The sequence below is a fragment of the Pongo pygmaeus genome, chromosome 1, assembly GCF_028885625.2.
Source record: "Pongo pygmaeus isolate AG05252 chromosome 1, NHGRI_mPonPyg2-v2.0_pri, whole genome shotgun sequence".
Lineage (NCBI taxonomy): Eukaryota > Metazoa > Chordata > Mammalia > Primates > Hominidae > Pongo > Pongo pygmaeus.
The window spans coordinates 195,237,146-195,258,744 of NC_072373.2; the positions used below are offsets into that span (position 1 = coordinate 195,237,146).

The 21,599-nt window shown below is 39.1% G+C and overlaps 1 protein-coding gene across 7 annotated transcripts in view; it reads left to right on the forward strand.

Annotated features, from left to right (window-relative positions):
* Positions 1-21,599, forward strand: part of KIAA0319L (KIAA0319 like) — a 123,521-nt gene that overhangs the window by 61,258 nt on the left and 40,664 nt on the right. For all 7 annotated transcript variants that reach the window (XM_054496304.1, XM_054496315.2, XM_063665971.1 and 4 more), the window contains exons 4-5: positions 16,978-17,224; positions 21,285-21,386. In XM_054496304.1, coding sequence (XP_054352279.1) covers positions 16,978-17,224; positions 21,285-21,386 — 349 coding nt within the window. The remainder of the gene's footprint in view (positions 1-16,977; positions 17,225-21,284; positions 21,387-21,599) is intronic.

Genomic DNA, 21,599 nt, shown 5'->3' on the forward strand with positions numbered 1-21,599 from the left:
CATTTGTGTACAAGTCTTTGTATAGCATATATTTTAATTTCTCCTGGGTAAATATGTGGGAGTGGAATAACTGGGTTACATTGTATGTTTTATTTTATTTTTTATTTTTTTGAGACAGAGTCTCGCTGTGTCACCCAGGCTAGAGTGCACTGGCACCATCTCAGCTCACTGCAACTTCCGCTTCCTGGGTTTAAGAGATTCTCCTGCCTCAGTCTCCTGAGTAGCTGGTATTACAGGCACCTGCCACCATCCCCGGCTAATTTTTGTATTTTTAGTAGAGACAGGGTATCACCATGTTGGCCAGGCTGGTATCGAACCCCTGACCTCAAGTGATATACCCACTTCAGCCTCCCAAAGTGTTGGGATTACAGGCGTGAGCCACCGTAACCAGCCTATATTGTATGGGTGTATTTAACTTTTTATCAAACTGCCCAAGTGTTTTCCAAAGTGGTTGTACCATTTTACGTTTCCATGATTAATGTATCAAATTTCCAGTTGCTCCACATTCTTGCTAGCACTTGGTATGGTGAATCTTTTTAATTTTATACATTGTAATAGGTGTTTAATTGAATCTCATTGTGGTTTTGATTTGCATTTTCCTAATGACTAATGATGTTGAATATTTTTTGTGTGCTTATTTGCCATTCATGTTTTTTTTTTTTTTTTGTAGAGTGTTAATATTTTTCCCCATTTGTAAAAAGTGGAAAAAATTATCTGAGTGTGGTGATGCACACTTGTAGTCCCAGTTATTCAGGAGGCTGAGGCAGGAGAATTGCTTGAGCCTGGGAGGTTGAGGCTGTAGTGAGCTTTGATCATGCCACTACACTCTAGCCTGGGTGACAGAGTGAGACCCTATCTTAGAAAAACAACAACAAACAAACAAAAACCAAACAAACCAAAAAACTGTGTTATTTTCTTACATATATTTTCTGCATACAAGCTCTTTCTCAGATATGTGATTTGCAGATATTCTCTCCCAGTCTGTAACTTATCTTTTCATTCTCTTAGCAGTGTCTTTCAAAGAGCAGGTATTAATTTTGATGAAGTCTGGTTTATTAATATTTCTATTATGGGTTATGTTTTTGGTGTTGTATCTGATAAAGATTTTCTCCTAAGTTTTCTTCTAAAAGATTCATAATTTTATTTATTTTTTAATTTTTGAGGCAGAGTCTCACCTGGGCTGGAGTGCAGTGGCATGATCTCGGCTCACTGCAACCTCCATCTCCCAGGTTCAAGCGATTTTTCTGCCTCAGCCTCCCAAGTAGCTGGGACTACAGGTGTGCACCACCACGCCTGGTTAATTTTTGTATTTTTAGTAGAGATGGGGTTTTACCATGTTGGCCAGGCTGGTCTCAAACTCCTGACCTCAGGTGATCCGCCTCCCTCTTCCTCTCAAAGTGCTGGGATTACAGGCATGAGCCACCGTGCCCGGCTGTAAAAGTTTCGTAAGTTTAGGTTTTACATTTAGGTCTAGGGTTATTTTGTACATTGTGAGAGCTAAGGATGGAATTTTTTTTTTTGGCATATGAATATCCAGTTGTTTCAGGACCATATTTTTTCCATCCTTTCTACACTGAATTGCCGTTTTACCTTTGTTGAAAATCAATTAAGCATATGTTTATAGGTCTACTTCTCTACACTGTTTGGTCCCATTTATCTGTTTGCCTATATTGACATGAGTTCCACACTGTCTTGATAACTGTAGCTTGCTTTTTTGAGACAGGGTCTCACTGTGGTTGTTCAGTTGGAGTGCAGTGGTACAGTCTTGGCCCACTGCAGCCTTGACCTTCTGGGCTCAGGTGATTCTCCCACTTCAGCCTCCCAAGTAGCTAGGACTATAGGCATGCACCACCACGCCTGCTAGTTTTGTTTTTTTTTTTTCCCTTTGTTATTTTAGCGGAGATGGGGTTTCACCATGTTGCCCAGGCTGGTCTCAAACTCCTGGACTCAAGCAATCCACCTACCTCAGCCTCCCAAGCTGCTGGGATTATAGGTGTGAGCCACCACGCCCGGCCTAACTCTAGCTTTGTAATATATGTTTATTTTATTTTATTTTTATTTATTTTATTTTTTGAGACGGAGTCTCGCACTGTTGCCCGGGCTGGACTGCAATGGCGCGATCTTGGCTTACTGCAACCTCCGCCTCCCGGGTTCAAGCGATTCTCCTGCCTCAGCCTCTCGAGTAGCTGGGATGACAGGCGCCCACCACCATGCCCAGCTAATTTTTTGTATTTTTTAGTAGAGATGGGGTTTCATTATGTTGGCCAGGCTGGTCTTGAACTTCTGACCTCGTGATCCACCTGCCTCGGCCTCCCAAAGTGCTGGGATTACAGGTGTGAGCCATTGAGCCTGGCTGTAATATATGTTTAAATCAGATGATGTTTAAAACTTTGCTCTTGATCAAAATTGCCCATTTTAGGTTTTTTGCATGTCCATATAAATTTTAGAATTATCTTGTCAGTTTCTTTTTAAAAAGTCTTCTGGAATTTTCACTGGGATTGTATTGGGAGTGTAGATCAATTTGGAGAAACTCAACAGCCTAATAATAATGTTGCATTTTCAGACCCATGAGCACAGTGTATCTCTCCATTTAATTAAATAATCTATAATTTTTCTCAGTGATGTGTTGTAGTTTTGGTGTACAGTTCTTTTTGTTTGTTCGTTTGAGATAAGGTCTCACTTTGTCACCCAGGCTGGAGTGCAGTGGCGTGATCTCGGCTCTCTGCAGCCTTGACCTCCTGGGCTCAAGTGATCCTCCTGCCTCAGCCCCCCAACTAGCTGGGACTACAAATGTGTACTCCTACATCTGGCTAATTTTTTTTAGAGTTGTTGCTTCAGCATGTTGCCCAGGCTGGTCTCCAACTCCTGAGTTTAAGCGATCCACCTGCCTTGGCCTCCTAAAGTGCTAGGATTACGGATAAATCTGATGAAAGATGTGCAAGAAAGACATGTATACCAACTGGGCACCGGTGTACAGATCTTGCAGTCTTTTGTCAGGTTTATCTGTAATTCTAAAAAAATCTAAGAATGTGCAAGATCTGTACACTGGCACCCAGCTAGTGTACAGATCTTGCACATCTTTATTTTTATTTTTTTGCACCTCCTCCTCCAACAGAGATCTGGCACATCTTTTGTCAGATCCATATTTAATTAAAAAAATTTTTAGTGGGTACGTATGAAATACATACGTATATTTTATATGTTTGTTGCTGGTATGTAGGAATACAATTACTTTTTGTATATTGGTCTTGTATCTTGTAATCTTGCTAAACTTACTTATTCATTCTGTTAGCATTTTTTATAAATTCCATAGGATTTTCTCTATATATAATCATGTTGTTTATAAATAAAGACAGCTTTACTTCTTCTCCAACCTGGATGCCTCTTATTTCTTTTTCTTGCCTTATTGCCCTGGCTAGAACTTCCACTACAATGTTTTTTATATATTTTTTCTTTTTGTAGAGATGGGCTCTTGCTTTGTTGTCCGGGCTGGTGTGGAACTCCTGGCTTCAAGCAATCTTCCTGCCTTAGCCTCCCAATGTGCTGGGATTACAGGTGTGAGCCACCATGCTGGGCCTCCAATACAGTGTTGAATCCAAGTGGTGAAAGTCTACATGTTAGCTGTAGGTTTTTTGAAAGCAACAAGTCTGTAAGTCAGCTATAAGTCTGATGTTAGCTGTAGGTTTTTTGAACATACCTTTCATCATGTGTAGGGAATTTTTCTATTCCTAGTTTGATGTGAGTTTTTATCAGGAAGAGTTGATGGATTTTGTCAAATGCTTTTTCTGCATCTATTGAGATGATTTTTTTTTGTTTTTAGTATGTTAATATGGTGAATAATATGATTGATTTCAAATGTTAAATCAACCTTATATTCCTGGAGTAAACCCCGCTTGGTCATGATATTATTATTATTATTAATTAATTAATTTATTATTTTTTGAGACAGAGTGTTGCTCTGTCACCCAGGCTGGAATGCAGTGGCTTGATCTTGGCTCACTGCAACCTCCGCCTCTTGGGTTCAAGCGATTCTCCTGCCTCAGCCTCCTGAGTAGCTGGGACAACAGGCGCATGCCACCACACCCAGCTAATTTTTATATTTTTAGTAGAGACGGGGTTTCCCCATATTGGTCAGGCTGGTCTTGAACTCCTGACGTTGTGATCCACCTGCCTCAGCTCCCCAAAGTGCTGGGATTACAGATGTGAGCCTCCGCGCCCAGCTTGGTCGTGATATTATTATTTTGATGTATTTTTATATTTGATTTATCAAATTTTTGTCATGATTTTTACATCTGTTTATTGGCTGGCCTCATAGAATGAGTTGAGAAGTTTTTCCTTTTCTTCAGTTTTCTAGAGGGTTTGTGTAGAATTGGTATTATTTATTCCTTAAATGTTAAATATAATTCTCCATTGAACCATCTGTACTTTGAATTTTCTTTGTGAAAAGTTTTAAACTAGAAATTCAATTTATGTGATAGATACATTGCTATGTAGGCTGTCTCTTTCTTCTTGAGTGAGCTTTGGCAGATTGTGTCTTTCAAGGAATTTTTGCATTTCATGCCATTAGTCAAATTTATTCGCGTAAAGTTCATTATAGTCTTTTACTGTCCTTTTAACATCTGTAGAACCTTTAGTTACATCGTCTCTCTCATTCCTGATATTGGTAATTTGTGTCGTCTTGTCTCTTGCTCTGGCTGTGGCTCTTGCTCTCTCATTTCTCCTGATTAGACTAGTTAGTGTTTCTCAAAGAACCATGTTTGGTTTTATGCGTTTTTCTCTATTGTTTTTCTGTTTTCTATTTTATTGATTTCTGCACTAATCCTTTTTTTAAAATATTACATTTAATATTTTCCCTGTTTAAACAAATCTAAGTTGACAGGTTTATTTTTTTGCTTTCAGTACCTTCGAGATACCATGTCAATGTCTTCTAGCTTGCATTGTTTCAGTTGAGATATCTGCTCTAGTTTTTATCTTTGTTCCACATATATGATGTTTCTTTTTTCTCTGGCTGCTTATATAATTTTCTCCTTACCACTGTTTTAGGCGATTTGATTATGTTATTCTATGGCGTAATTTTATGTTTCATGTGCTTGGGGCTTGTTGAACTTTAATCTGGATTAGAATGTGGGTTTATAGTTTTCTTCAAATTTGAGAAACTGTTGACGATTATTCAAATATTTTTCTGTCCCTCTCCCTTTGGGACCACTTGAATTTGTGTCACAGTTTGCTGATGCCCCATTTGTTTATTTTCAGTCTTTTTTCGTCTCTGTGTTTCATTTTGAATAGTTTCTATTGAAATTCTTTAAGGTTACTAATCTTTTCTTCTGCATTGTTTAGTCTGCCATTAAATTCCTACAGTATTGCATTAGTCTGTTCTCACATTGCTATAAAGAACTATGTGAGACTGGGTAGTTTATGAAGAAAAGAGGTTTAATTGACTCACAGTTCTGCAGGCTGTACAGGAAGCATGGCTGAGAAGCCTCAGGAAACTTACAATCATGGTGGAAGGCAAAGGGGAAGCAGCACAATCTTCACTTGCAGGAAAGAGAGAGTCAAGTGGGAAGTGCCACACACTTTTAAACCATCAGATCTCATGAGAACTCACTATCATGAGAACAGGAAGGGGAAATCCACCCTCATGATCCAGTCACCTCCCACTGTGTCCCTCCCCCAACATTGGAAATTACAATTCAACATGAGATTTGGGTGGGGACACAGAGCCAAAACATCAAGTGTATTTTCTTTAATATCAAACATTGTAATATTTATATTAAAAGTTTGATATGAGGTCTTTTTTATGTCTTGTAACCTTTCCTATAACTTCTTAAACATAGAAATATATTCATAATACTTATTTTAATATCCCTATCTACCAGTTCTGTCATCTCTGTTATTTCTGGATCAGTTTTAATTGATTTACTTTTTTTTTCTCATTATAGTATTTATTTTCCTGCTTCTTTTCATGTCTGGTTATTTCGGATTAAATGCTAGACATCGTAAATTTTACCTACTGGGGTGTTGGATATTTTTGTATCACTATGAGTATTCTTGAGCTTTGTTCTGGGCTGTGGTTAAATTATTTGCAAACAGTGATACTTTTGAGTCTTGCTTTTAAGCTTTGTCATGTCAGTCCAGAGCTGCATTTAGTCTAGGGTTAATTTTTCTACCCTACTAAAGCAAGACTTTTATTAGTACTTTAACTGATGCCCTATGAATTACAAAGTTTTCCATTCTAGCTTTTTGGAATAGGTACTATTTCTTACCCATCTAAACTTGAGTACTTTTCTCGGTAATCAAGAGAACTACAGGGCAGCCTAGGCAACATGGCAAAACGTCATCTCTGCAAAAAGTACAAAAAGCTACTTGGGGGGCTGAGGCAGGAGGATTGCTTCAGCCTGGGAGGTCGAGGCTGCAGTGAGCCAAGATCGCATCACCACACTCCAGCCTGGGTGATAGAGCGAGACCCTGTCTCAGAAACAAACAAAAGCCAGGCATGGTGGCTCATGCCTGTAATCCCAGCACTTTGGGAGGCTGAGGTGAGCAGATCACTTAAGGTCAGGAGTTCAAGACCAACCTGGCCAACATGGTGAAACCCTCTCTCTACTCAAAATACAAAAATTAGCTGAGCACAGTGGCAGGCGCCTGTAATCTCAGCTATTTGGGAGGCTGAGGCAGGAGAATCGCTTGAACCTGGGAGGCAGAGGTTACAGTGAGTGGAGATTGCACCACTGCACCCCAGCCTGGGTGACAGAGTGCGACTCCATCTCAAAAAAAAAAACCCCAAAGAAACAAAACAAAGAATACAGGTTAGTTTTTCCCTGACCCTCAGTAGTTTCTCCGTATACATCTGATTATCAGTATTCCCTTGAGTACTTAAAGGGATCTCCTTCAAATTTTCAGAGTTCTGTCTCTGTATAGCACTCTTCTTTCCCAGACTTCCAGCTCAGCTCTTCAACTCAGAAAGACTGCTGGTCTGTGCTTGGATTTCTTCTTCCTGTGCCATGGCTCAAAAACATTTTCTAGACAGTAAGCTGGGGCAATCATACCTTACTTGTTTTTCATTTCTTAGGGATCACTGTTTTTTATCACCTGATGTCTGGTGTCTTGAAAGCCATTGTTTAATATATTTTGTCTGGTTTTTAAATTTTTTTCAGAAGGATAAATCTTGCTGTTACTTCTTCTTGACTGGAACAGAAAGTCCACCATGTTTTTTTTGTTTTTTTACCTTGTGGTGTTCACCTACCTAACTACTACTTAGTCTTCCCAGGCTTTACTTGTTTTTGAAAGCCTTCTCTGATATTTACTTCCCAAGTTTGGACTCAGATGCTCTCCTAAATATTTGCGTAATACTCAACTCTATCATTAAATTTTCAGTCTCAGAACTTGATGCTCATTGTTCAAACTTGATACTTGAAAATATGTCCTTGATCTTGTCTCCTTGCATCTTTAGCTACCATTCGTTTGTCTCTCTTCCTTTTTATCTAGAAATATCAAAGGTAGTCTACACTTGCTGTCTCTTCTTTATTCACTTACATCTAATCCTCAGCCCTGTGGAATTTGGTTTCCACTGAAGCTACTCTTGCCAGGGTCACCAGTGACTTCACAGTTGCCAATTGCAGTGTATTCTTTTCAGTCTTTATTTGATTGGCCCTATCTGCATTATTTCATACTGTTTGCAATTGTCCCTTCTTTCTTGTGGGGACCACACATTCCTGGTCCTTTTCCTTCTTCCTGATAATTCCTTCTTAGTCAATTTTGTTGGTCATTTTATCAGCTTACAGCCTTTGTATTCCTAAATGTTCTATTTTTTGATTACTATTTTTTTTATTTACATGTTCTTCCTGTCGTAGTTCATCCACTCCCATGGCTTTAGGAGCATGATTCCAAGTCTTAGTTTCTGTTTGAATTTCCCAGAGGTTATTTTAGCTTCAATTTGTCTAAAACATAACTTTCCTGTAATTTCCTTAAAGTTGCTCTTCTGTAGTCTATTTCGTTTTTGACACTACTGTAGTCAGTCCCTTACTCAGGCTAGAAACATGGGTGTCATCTCAGATTCTTCCCCAAACCCCAGATCTATTACAGCTCCACAAATATTAGATTCTTAATATTTTAAAATCCATCCCACAGGAGGAATTTCCAGTAATGGTGGCAGAGTGAAGTAGTCTCTGAAACCGTCCCACAGATAATATTAGAGTCTGTAAACAAATGTATTAGAAGGAACTGGAAAGGTTCCAAAAGCAGATAGAAGCTAGAGGAGCGCTTACTTTTGAAAAATGGCAACTGGGAGTGATAAGAATTGTGAATTTGCAGCTTAAAAAAAAATTTTCCTGAGGGCATTCAACAACTCCCACAGCAGAGGAAAGTGGCAGTGGAAAACTCCAGCCTTACTTTCTTATGGTGGCAAAAACAGAGTTCATGATAGAAAAAGCATCTGAAAATTTAGCAGGAGGGCTTGAAAGTAAGAAAACCACAGAAGAGGGTGAACCCCATAACCTGACTGTAAACTCTGCTAAAATCCCTGGATGTACCTCTGAACTACACCTGCATGGGCAGACTCCATGAGGCCTGGTGAAAAAGCAGGCACATATTAGGGAGGCAGAGATTAGAGTTCTGTCTTTGAAAGACAGAATCTACACAAGGTGAACTTCGTGAGTTTGCTGCTTTTTAAAATTGAATGCATTCTCCAACCGTGGGGAACCAGGTGGCAGATATATGAACTCTTATGGACTTGAGGTATCAGTGGACGTAATCTTAAGGCTGAAAAGTTAGGGAGGAATCCCCAGAAACAAAGACAGTACAATGAGAACAGGCCCCAAATCTGAGTAAAATCTCTGGCCAAATTCTTGGTCAATTATCAATTACACAGGCAGACATGTAGTGGCCAAGCCGGGCGTGGTGCCTTACGCCAGCACTTTGGGAGGCCAAGGCAGGTGGATCACTTGAGGCCAGGAGTTAGAGACCAGCCTGGCCAACATGGTGAAACCCCGTCTCTACTAAAAATACAAAAATTAGCTGAGTGTGGTGGTGCATGCCTGTAATTCCAGCTACTAGGGAGGCTGAGGCACAAGAATCACTTGAAGCCAGGAGGCAGAGGTTGCAGTGAGCTGAGAAGATCACACCATTGTACTCCAGCCTGAGCAACAGAGTAGGACTGTCTTAAAAAAAAAAAAAAGCTGTGAGAACTACACAGAGATATCAGTTGTTGAACATTGTAAGGAGCAAAGTCTACAGTTCAGTCCAGGGAGGTTATTTGTCTACTAGGAAAACCTCCCCCAATAATCCCAAGGAAAATACAGTAGAATCCAGAGTCACTACATGTATCAGAATGTCCAATGTTAAACCAAAAATTACCAGACATGCACAGGAACAGGAAAGGGTGATTCATATGCAGGGAAAAAAAGGCAGTCAATAGAAAGTGGCTCCAAGTTGACTCAGATGTTGGAGTTAGTAGTCAGACTTCAAAGTAGTTATCATATGTATGTTCAGATAATTAAAGGAAAATGTTTGTTTTGTTTTTGTTTTTTTGGGTCTCATTCTTTTGCCCAGGCTGGAGTGCAGTAGTGCTATCTTGGCTTACTGCAGCCTCAAACTCGTGGGCTCAAGCGATCCTGCCAACCCAGCTTCCTATGTAGCTAGGCCTGCAGGGGTATGCCACCACTCCCAGCTAATTATAATTTTTTTTTTTTTTTTTTTGTAGAAATGGGGTCTCGCTATGTTGTGCAGGCTGGTCTTGAACTTCTGGCCTTGAGCAATCCTCCCACCTCGGCCTCCCGGTATGCTAGGATTACAGGTGTGAGCTACTGTATCGGGCCAGAAAATAGTTTCAATGAGTAAACAGATGAGGAATTTCAAAAAATAAATGTTAAAAATGGGAAAATAGAAACAAGAGGGCTTACAAAATGGCAGCAAGAAGGGATCTGTAGTTTTCGTGTAAAAAACAAGTATAAAACTGGGCAAAATTGTTAAAACCAAATATTTTTAACATATCTAGAAATAAAATAGAAGCAGAAACAAATTGAGAAAAATTTATTCTTTTTTTTTTTTTTTTCTTGAGACAGGGTCTTACTCTGTCATCCAGGCTGGTGTGATCATGGCTCACTGCAGCCTTGACTTCCCAGGCACAAGCCATCCTCCCACCTCAGCCTCCCAAGTAGCTGGGATTACAAGTGCACACCACCACGCCCAGCTAACTTTTTCTATTTTTTGTAGACACGGAGTCTCACTATGTTGCCTAGGTTCTTGAAAAACTCCTGGGCTCAAGCGATCCTCCTGCCTCGGCATCTCAAGGCGCTGGCTTGAGCCACCACACCCCAGCCTAAGAATTTATTCTTAAAAGGCTGGTAATACTTTGAGTAGGTACAGTGGAAGTCCGTGGTCTTCTTGGAATGTTTCCCATCTGTCCTTACCTCCGTTACTCAGCTCTGGTGACAAGAATTGTAGTTTTACCAGTGTGTGGCTGAATATGAAAACTAGCATCTTAAGGAGCCAGAGTGCAGTGGCACATGCCTGTAATTTCAGCTACAGGGGAGGCTGAGGTGGGAGGACTGCTTGAGCCCAGGAGTTCCAACCAGCCTGGAACTCAACATAGTGAGACTGCGTCTCAATTGAAAAGGAAAAAAAATAAATAACACTAGCAAATTTTCTGCCAGAGGGGATAGACTTAATGTGGGACAGGTGAAAACTCACAGCTTTGCCAACTAAAAGTGGCAAACTTGGTTGAGAATGAATGGAGAGAATCCACAGCTTGGCTAGCTGAAGGTTGCAGTGCCTGTTGGAGTAGATGGTGGACCTGCCAGAAACTAAATGGGAAGATCTTGAAAATAAGAGAGCCATAGAAGGGCTAAGATAAGCTCTCCACGTATCTCTGGCTGATAGGAAAGTTACCTGCATGTGCAGGAGGGAACCCAATAAAAAGTAAAAATTAAGGGGGACTTGAGAACTGGCTGTAACTTTGAATGCATTCCTCAGGCAATACACAGATAGATTGGCAGATGGCAAAGCTTTATGGGTTTGAGGTATATGAGCAACCCCTGCCCAGATCATTGTTTGACTACTAAATGATGCAGGCATAGGCTGCCCTAGAAAGCCAGGCTAAAATAAAAACAAGAAAAAAAAAAATGAGCAGAGCATCAGTCACAACATACTATGGGAGAATTAGATTGTGCAGTTTAAGTATAGGCAAGTTATTAAAAACAATCAACAACCCATCAGATAAATAAAACAATCGATAGCTACTCCAATAGATTATCTGAAGCCTCTAGTTTTCAACCAGATATTATAAGACATGCAAGGAAAAATCAGGAAGGTGCAACCCATGCTCAGGGAAAAAAAAGTCATTAATAGAAATGATTTCTGAATAGGCCCAGCTATTAGATTTAGCAGAGACTTCAAAGTAGCTGTTAAAAAAATGATTAAAAACTTAAAAGAAATCGTGTTCAAAGGTTTAAAGGAAAATGAGATGACAGTTACTTAACAAATAGGGAAATGGCTCTAACCACATTTGGTCAACATAGTAGTAGAGGTCCTACCCAATTATAATGCAAGAAAAAGAAATGAAATAAATAGAGATTGGAAATGAAGAAGCAAAACTGCCTTTATTCACAGATGATTGGATTATTTCTAGAAAATTCTAAAGAATCTGCATAAAAGCCACTGGAACTATTAAGTAAAGTTAGCAAGATTGCAGAATATAAGGGCAATGTACAGAAATCACTTGTGTTTCTATATTAGCAATGAATAATTGGGAATTTAAGTTATATTATTTATTTATTTTAGAGACAGGGGTCCCACTATGTTGCCTAGGCTGGCCTTGAACTTCTGGGTTCAAGCAATCCTCCCTCAGCCTCTCAAGTAGCTGGAACTCTAGGTGTGCACCACCATACCTAGCTTGAAGTTTTAAAAAATGTGTAACACCCAAAGACATGAAATACTTAGGCATAAACTTAACAAAATATGTGCAAAAACTATATACTGAAAACTACAAAACTCTGCTGAGAGGAATATGAGAAATAAGTAATGATGTCCTCCCCTCCCCCCATTCATGTCCATCTGGAACCTCAGCATGTGACCTTATTTGGGAATAGGGTCTTGGTAGATGTAATTAGTTGAGAATCTCCAGATGAAATCATCCTGGATTTAGGGTGGGCCCTTAATATAATGACTGGTGTCTTTATACAAGAGAAAGGAAAGGGAACTTTGGATCCATCTACACAGACATGGAAGAAGGCCACGTGAAGAGTAGAGTTACATTGCCGCAAGCCAAGGAATGCTAAGAGCCTCTGGGAGCTAGAAGAGGCAAAGAAAGATTCTCCTCTAGGGCCTTCAGAGGCAGTATGGCCCTGCCAACACCTTGATTTCAGACTTCTGGCCTCCAGAACTGTGAGAGAATGAATTTCTATTGTTTTAAGCCACAAAGTTTATAGTAATTCATTATGGCAGCTCTAGGAAACAAATATAACCATGTTATACAGATTGGGATCTAGAATGATCAAAATGATTTTGAAAAAGAACAATAAAGTTGGAGGACTTAAACTCTCTAGCTAGAAGACTTACTATATAGCCACAGTAATCAAGGCAGTGGTGTTGGTATAAAACTAGACTAAGTTAATGGAACATAATATAGAGTCCAGAAATAGACCCACACATATATGATCCATTGATGTGCCAGTGCAGTTCAGTGGGGAAGGGATAATCTTTTCAACAAATGGTGCTAGAACAATTAGATAATGATATGTAAAAACATGAACCTTGACCCTTACCTCTAGAGGAAAATCAGCTCAAAACAGATCATGGATCTAAATTTAAGAGTAAAAGCTATAAAACTTACGGAAGAGAACCCAGGAGAACATTTTTGTGATCTTGCTTTGGCAAAGATTTCTTAGCCATGTCACTGAAAGCATGAACTGTAAAAGAAACAAATGATAAATTGGAGCTTATCAAAATTACAAATTTTTGTTAGTGAAAAGCTAACACTAACAAAACAAAAAAGCACTAGGTACAGACGAGAAAACATTTGAAAATTATATATCTGACAAAGGACTCATTTATAGAAATAAATGAGCTCTTGTAACTTGATTAGAAAACTAGTAACCCATTTTAAAAAGCAGGCAAAATATTTGAACAGATAGTCCACCAAAGAGGTTATACAGGTGTCCGATAAATACATAAAAAGATGTTCAATGTCACTAATCACTAGGAAAATGTAAATTACAACCACACTGAGATAACCACTACATACCTCTAGAATGGCTAAAATTGAAAAGATTTCCACACCAAATTCTGTCAAGATTGTATGATAACTGAAATACACTGGTGGTGGTACTATATCATGTCATAACAACTTCGGAAAACGGTTTGGCAGTTTCTTGAAACAGTTAAAGGTACATTGATCGGGGGTTCTATTTATAAGTATTTACCTAAGAGAAATAAAAGGACATGTCCATATAAAGACTTGTAGAGGCTGGGCGCGGTGGCTCACGCCTGTAATCCCAGCACTTTGGGAGGCCGAGGCGGGTGGATCGCTTGAGGTCTGGAGTTCGAGACCAATCTGACCAACATGGAGAAATCCAGTCTCTACTAAAAATACAAAACTAGCTGGGCGTGGTGGCACATGCCTGTAATCCCAGCTACTCAGGAGGCTGAGGCCGGAGAATCGCTTCAACCTGGGAGGCGGAGGTTGTGGTGAACCGAGATTGCGCCATTGCACTCCAGCCTGGGCAACAAGAGCGAAACTCCATCTCAAAAAAAAAAAAAAAGACTTGTAGATGAGTGGTTATAACAGCTTGATTTGTAATAGCCAAAAGCTAGAATAAACCCAAACGTTCATCTATAGGTGAATGAATAAACAAATTATAGTATATTTATAAAGCAGAAAACTACTTAGCAATGCTAAGGAATGAATTGTTGATACACAAAACATTTTGTGTATATTTTGTTATTCATACAAAATAATTTTTCTGAGTGAAATAAGCCAGACTGCGCCTCTCAAAAAAAAGGGTACTTACTTTGTGATTCCATTTATAGAACCTTTTAGGAAATGCAAACTATAGAAACGGAAAGCAGGCCGGGCGTGGTGGCTCATGCCTGTAATCCCAGCACTTTGGGAGGCCAAGGCGGGCGGATCATGAGGTCAGGAGATTGAGACCATCCTGGCTAACACCGTGAAACCCCATCTCTACTAAAAATACAAAAAATTAGCTGGGCATGGTGGCGGGCGCCTGTAGTCCCAGCTACTCAGGAGGCTGAGGCAGGAGAATGGCATGAACCCGGGAGGCGGAGCGTGCAGTGAGCCGAGATCACACTACTGCACTCCAGCCTGGGCGACACAGCGAGACTCCGTCTCAAAAAAAAAAAAAAAAGAAAAAAAAGAAACAGCAGAGAATGGTTGCTTAGGGTGGGGAGGAGAAGGCACTACAAAGGAGCATGAGGAATCTTTGGAAGTGATGGATATGCATTAGCTTGATTGTACTGATGGTTTCAAATGTGTATACATACATAAAAATTTATCAAATTGTACATTTTATGTATGTTTAATTTATTGTATGTCAATTATGCCTTAATAAAGCTTTAAAAAGGGCGGTAAAAATTTGGATAAACTTTACCTCTTTGCCTCATCAAAAAAAAAATGGTCAATAAGCACATGAAAATATGCTCAATATTATTAGTCATCAGGAAAGTCATCAGTGATATATCACTTTATAACCACTAGAATGACAAAAAATAAAAAGACCAGGAATACCAAGTGTTGGTGAAGTTGTAGAGCAACTGGAACTCTCATATGTTGCTGGTAGAAATATAAAATGTACAGCCACTTTGGGTAACAGTTCATAGTTTCTTACAAAGTTAAACATATACTTATGTATAACCAGCAATTCTCCTAAGTATTTACCTAAGATAAATTAAAACACATGTTTACAGAAACATGTATACTTAAACATTCATAGCAGCTTTTATAACTAAGAATGGAAAACAACTTAAAATTCCATCAGTAGATAAATGTAAAACAAATTTTTGTGTATTTCTATAATGGAAAACTACTCAGTAATAAAAAATAATGTACTACTGATATGCACAATATCATGAATGAATTTCAAAAACATGTTGAGTGAAAGCCAGAAACAAAAATAGTATGTATATGCTTCCTTTTATATGAAATACAAGAAAACCCAAACTAATCTCACTTTGACAGCAAATAAATCAGTGGTTGCCTGAGCCTAGAGATGGAGACAGGGATTTATTATAAAGGGGGCATGAATGAATTTTGGGGGCTGATAGAAATGTTCTCTCTCTTAATTGTGGTTACATGGGTATATATATTTGTCAAAACATTGACCTTATATACTTGAAATGTATATAGTTTATTTTATGTGAATTATATTTCAACCAATTTGATTTTTTTTTTTTTTTTTTTTTTTGAGACAGAGTTTCACTCTGTCGCCCAGGCTGAGGTACAGTGGCATGATATCGGCTCACTGCAGCCTCCGCCTCCTCTCGGGTTCAAGTGATTCTCGTGCCTCAGCCTCCCGAGTAGCTGGGACTACAGGCGTGTACCACCATGCCCAGCTAAATTTTGTATTTTTAGTAGAGATGGGGTTTCACCATGTTGGTCAGGCTGGTCTCAAACTCCTTACCTCAAATGTTCCACCCGCCTCGGCCTCCCAAAGTGCTGGGATTACAGATGTGAGACACCACACCCGGCCGAATTTGATTTTTAAAAAATCCGTACCACCACCCTTGTTTAGCCACTCATTATTTCTCATTTGGATGAAAGCAGTACTCTTCTAAGTGATATTCCTGCTATTGCCTTACTTCTTCAAACCCATACGCTAAGAAATGACTTGTAAGACAGAAACCCAACCTTGTTACTTCCTTGCATACAACCCTTAAATTGCTTACCATTACTTAGTTTCTTAAAATAACATGTAATGCTTTTTTCCATCTTGTCTTTGCCTCTATGTTTCCAGCTCATCTTCTATTACTTTTGCCTCTCACTTTGCTTATGGCTGTCATTTCCCAATACAGACCATGTTAATTTCATTTCTTGCGCCTACACTCATTCTCTGCCCTCTGCCTTTTGTCTAGTAAACAACTGTTTATCCTCTAAAATTCAGCTTAGGGCTCTTCTCCTTCAGGAAGCCTTTTTCTTTAATAATAATAAAAAAAATCATTCTTTTCCATACCCTTTCTCCCTCAAAGGGAGATGGATTAAGTAACTTTAGCTTGTGTCTTTTTTTTTTTTTGGCTCATCATAAACATTTATTGATATATTTACTTTTTTTTTTCTTTTTGAGACAAGGTTTCATTCTGTCACCCAAGCTAGAGTACAGTGGCATGATCACAGTTCACTGCAGCCTTGACCTCCCAGGCTCAAGCGATTCTCCCACCTCAGCCTCCCAAGTAGCTGGGACCACAGGCATGGCCACCATGCCCAGCTAATTTTTTATGTTTTGTAGAGACAGGGTCTCGCCATATTACCAAGGCTGGTCTTGAATTCCTGGGTTCAAGTGGTCTCCTGTCTTGGCCTCCCAAAGTGTTGGGAGTACAAGCGTGAGCCACCATGCTTAGCTGGTATATTTACTGTTTTGGTTTATTATGCTTTCAGTGCTCAACGATTAGTTTTACTTATATTTTGGATCCACAAGGGCTATTTCATAATAGGTGGTCAATAAGTATTTGTAGAAAGATTGAATAGAAATGTTAACAGGGTAAAAGTATACATTGTTTTGCTTTTCTAGCACACTTAGAATGCAGAAAATTACTATTTTGTTTTAAACAAAACATTTTGGCTAGGAAAAAAACTCAAGATTTATCTCAACATTTAACATCACTTTTATTTGGGTGGGGAGATTAGTTTCTTTAATATTTTTGACATTTTTGCATTTTTCAAGAAAACATTTGATAGACTGTTGTTTCATGAGACATAACCTGAAAGATTGTGTGTACTTTTACCTACTCAAATTAGTTTTTTTATTTCTTTAGGTCCACAAGGCGATTACAATTTCCAGTCCCCTAACCACAGACCTGACTGCAGAGCTGCCTGGTGGGCCAAAGAATGTATCAGCGCAACCTGAAATACCAGAGGGTCTTGCTACTACGCCCAGCACTCAACAAGTAAAAAGTTCTGAGAAAACCCAGATTGCTGTCCCCCAGCCAGTGGCTCCCTCCTACAGTTATGGTACCCCTACCCCCCAGGCCTCTTTCCAGAGCACCTCAGCACCATACCCAGGTAAGGACCTTTGCTCTTGGAGATAGAAGGAAAAAGTAGAACATTCGATCAAAGTATTCCCCTTTAGAGGAAAGAAGGAAGGGAGGCATAACTTGAATACTGTGTGTTAGAGAAAAAATAACTCTGTCAGTGCCCCTGCAGTCATGGACTGGGGGCTCTAGAGCCTTTCCTCAGCAGGCCTCCAGCTTATGGAAGTTTACGAGGCTAATTTTCACAGATCCAGATTCCACTGTGACTTAAAGGCACATGATTCAATTAAGTATAATGTTCAAGTGATCAATCAGAGCCTACTGGGAAGAAAGATTTGGATCAGTGTACTTGCTTACCTTCTGAAAGTCTGGTTGTAGGTCTCTCATTTTTATAGCATCTTTATTTTTATTTTTATTTATTTTTAAAACTTTTAATTTTTGTGAATATATAGTAGTTGTACACATTTATGGCATACATGAGATGTTTTGATGCAGACATGCAATGTGTAATAATCACATCATGTAAAATAGAGTATCCATCCCTTCAAGCCTTTATCCTTTGTGTTACAAACAATCCAGTTATATTATTTTAGTTATTTTAAAATGTGCAATTAAAATATTATTGACTATAGTCACCCTGTTGTGCTATCAAATACTAGGTCTTATTTGTTCTTTCTAGCTTTTTTTTTTTGTACTCATTAACTATCCCCCCTCCCTCTTACCCCCACACTACCCTTCGCAGCCTCTGGTAACCATCCATCTATCTAACCATTACTTTCTATCTCCATGAGTTCAGTTGTTTTGATTTTTAGATTCCACAAAGTGGAACAAGTAAGTGAGAACAAGCAGTGTTTGTCTGTGCCTGGCTTATTCACCTAACATAATGACCTCCAGTTCCATCCATGTTGTTGCAAATGACAAAATTTCATTCTTTTTTATGGCTGAGTAGTACTCCATTGTATATAAGCACCACATTTTCTTTATTCATTCATCTGTTGATGGACACTTAGGTTGCTTCCAAAGTTTGGCTGTTGTGAACAGTGCTGCAAACATGGGAGTGCAGATATCTCTTCAATACACTGATTTCCTTTCTTTTGGGTATAGACCCAGCAGTGGGATTACTGAATCATATGGTAACTATTTTTATTTTTTTGAGGAACCTCCAAACTGTTCTCCATAGTGGTTGTACTAATTTACATTCCCACCAATAGTGTATGAGGGTTCCCCTTTTCTCCACATCCTCACCAGCATTTGTTATTGCCTGTCTTTTGTATAAAAGCCATTTTAACTGGGGTGAGATGATATCTCATTGTAGTTTTTTTTTTTTTTTTTTTTTTGAGACGGAATCTCACTCTGTTGCCCAGGCTGGAGTACAGTGGCACAATCTCAGCTCACTGCAAGCTGCACCTCCCGGGTTCATGCCATTCTCCTGCCTCAGCCTGCTGAGTAGCTGGGACTACAGGCGCCCACCACCACGCCCAGCTAATTTTTTTGTATTTTTAGTAGAGATGGGGTTTCACCGTGTTAGCCAGGGTGGTCTCGATCTCCTGACCTTGTAATCCGCCCGCCTTGGCCTCCCAAAGTGCTGGGATTACAGGCGTGAGCCACCGCGCCCGGCCATCTCATTGTAGTTTTTATTTGCATTTCTCTGATGATCAGTGATGTCGAGAACCTTTTCATATGCCTGTTTGCCATTTGTATGTCTTCTTTTGAGAAATCTCTATTCAAATATTTTGCCCATTTTTAAATGGGATTATTAAATTTTTTCCTGTGGAGTTGTTTGAACTCCTTATATATTCTGGTTATTAATCCCTTGTCAAATGGGGAGTTTGCAGATATTTTCTCCCATTCTGTGAGTTGTCTCTTCACTTTGTTGATTGTTTCCTTTGCTGTGCAGAAGCTTTTTAACTTGATGTTATCCCATTTGTCCATTTTTGCTTTGGTTGCCTGTCCTTGTGGGGTATTACTCAAATTTTTTTTGCTCAGACCAGTGTCCTGGAGAAGCATCTTTATTTTTAAAGCCGTTCATAAGAAGTAGATTTATACATAGTGTATAAATAAATCTGTGCTTCACAGGTGCTGTTCTAAGGTATTAGGAAGAACTGGTTAATCAAGAAACTAAGTTGGTCTTTATCCCCTGAAAAAGTCAAGAGGGTAAAAGCAAAGTCAGTGAAAATGAATTTTTGCCAGTTTTTAATTTTCCAGAGTGTCCTTTGGTAGTAATATAACATGAAATTTTAGGGGTTCAATCCTGAGGCACCAAAGTAATTTTTGTATCCAGTCAAGATGCCTGTAATTTTTGGTGTAATTGTGAAGGGTTTGGGTTGAACTGTACTGAATAGCCATTTTTTGGTTCATTATACTTTCTCTGTGTATCATGTTTCTTTCTTTTCTGTTTTTGAAAGTCACTTCAGAGAGTTCTTATTCCATCTCCTGGGGCATCCAAATGCTGAAGCTTCCATTAAGGATGGTTTCATTTCTCCTCAAGTGCAACGTTCCCATGCAGAGGCAGATAAATCTCAAGTTTCATATTTGTCTAGGAAGCCCTTCTTGCCTCCCAGGCTTGAAGTATGAGTGGACTAGCCTATTGTTTGCTTTAAGCTCTCCTAGTTTTGAAATCTCATAGCAAATGAACATTTATTGTCAGAGAAATAAGATTTATATAATCAGTGGTTTTCAATGATCTGCAAACATTTTTAGTTGGGGGGAGGGAGTGGTGCTACTGACATCTGGTGAATATGGGTCAGTGATACTGTTAAACACCTTACAGTGCTCAGGACATTTCCCTCCATGACAAAGAATTACCTGGTCCAAAATATCTGGAGTGCTGAGCTTGAGAAACTCTGACATATGTGAAATAGCTGGTGAATAGTATAAAGACAGTATATAGCTCTTTGCTGACTTGAGTGTTCCAAAAATGCTAGCATACTTCAAGATTAGATCAGTTTGAACTGAAATGGTCTGGGAAGATTTCTTGGAGAGGAGACAGACTTTAAGCTAGAAACAAAATGCTGTATTTAGAATAAAGCAAGGCAAACACCCCAATTGAAAGAAATAACTTTAGCAAAGTCCCTGAGAGTAGACCATGGCTTTGTGGAACACAAGAGGGAAAATCAATATAACTAGAGGCAAAATAGATAGGAAGGATAAGACAGTGAGATCAGATGATGGTTCTCTAATGGCAGGTTGGAAGTTTGTCCTTAAATATGATATGGGAGCAGGAGTCTTAAATAGAAGAGTAACATAGTGGGTGAGTATTTTGGAAAGACTAATGGTGTTGGTTGTTTTAGGAAGACAGAATAGATTGGAGTAGAGAGAGCTAGCAGAGGGAAGATAAAATAAGATTCTTAGAATAAGCAAGCTGGGTGTGGTGGTGCATGCCTGTAGTCCCAGCTACTTGGGAGGTTGAGGTGGGAAGATCACTTGAGCCCAGGAATTTGAGGCTGCAGTGAGCTATGATTACACCACTGCACTCTATCTTGAGCAACAGAGTGAGGCCCTGACTCAAAAAGAAAAAAAAAAATTCTTGGAATAATCTAGTGTGAACAATGAATCTTGTAGCAATTGGAATGGAAAGAAAGTAAGGCAGATTCGTAACCATTTGCCTTCCCTTCTAGAAACTTTATATATGTATCTTATTAGAAAGTTATTTGTTAGCATAAAGGTGATACTTGAAACAGAATTTGAACTCTGCAGAATGTAGTATATAAGGAGGGCTTAGGGACAGACTGTAGTAAAAATACAATGGAGGAAAAGAGAGAAAGGAGGAAAAATAGAATAATATGGTGTCATGATATCCAGGAGTTTTAAGATGGAGGCAGTTAGCAGTAGTAGAAGCCACTGAGATGTGAGATGAAGAATGAGGGTATTAAGGTACAGCTATTAGATTTACTAAGAAGTAGTTTTGAAAGATCCTTTTCAATGGAAAAGTGGGGACAGAATCAAATTTCAAGCAATTAGAGAGTAGAAAAAAGGTTAGTAATTGATGGCAGCAGCTGAATATTGATCATGAAAGGAGTTTGATCACAAAAGAAGGAGAGAAGACAGTCTGGATCTATTTCTTATCTCTGGTATATTTACTTTGTTTCCAGTTATAAAGGAACTGGTGGTATCTGCTGGAGACAGTGTCCAGATAACCCTGCCTAAGAATGAAGTTCAATTAAATGCATATGTTCTCCAAGAACCACCTAAAGGTAAACATCCCCTTACATTTGGATAACCGTTTTTTATTTTTAAAAGAGATGGAGTCTTGCTGTGTTGTCCAGGCTGGTCTCAAACTCTTGGGCTCAGGAGATCCTCCCACCTTAGTCTTCCTAGTAGCTGGAACTACAGGCATACACTACCACTCCTGGCCCTTATCTTTTTCCCTCCTCTGACTTCCTGTCAGGAAAATATATATTTTTTTA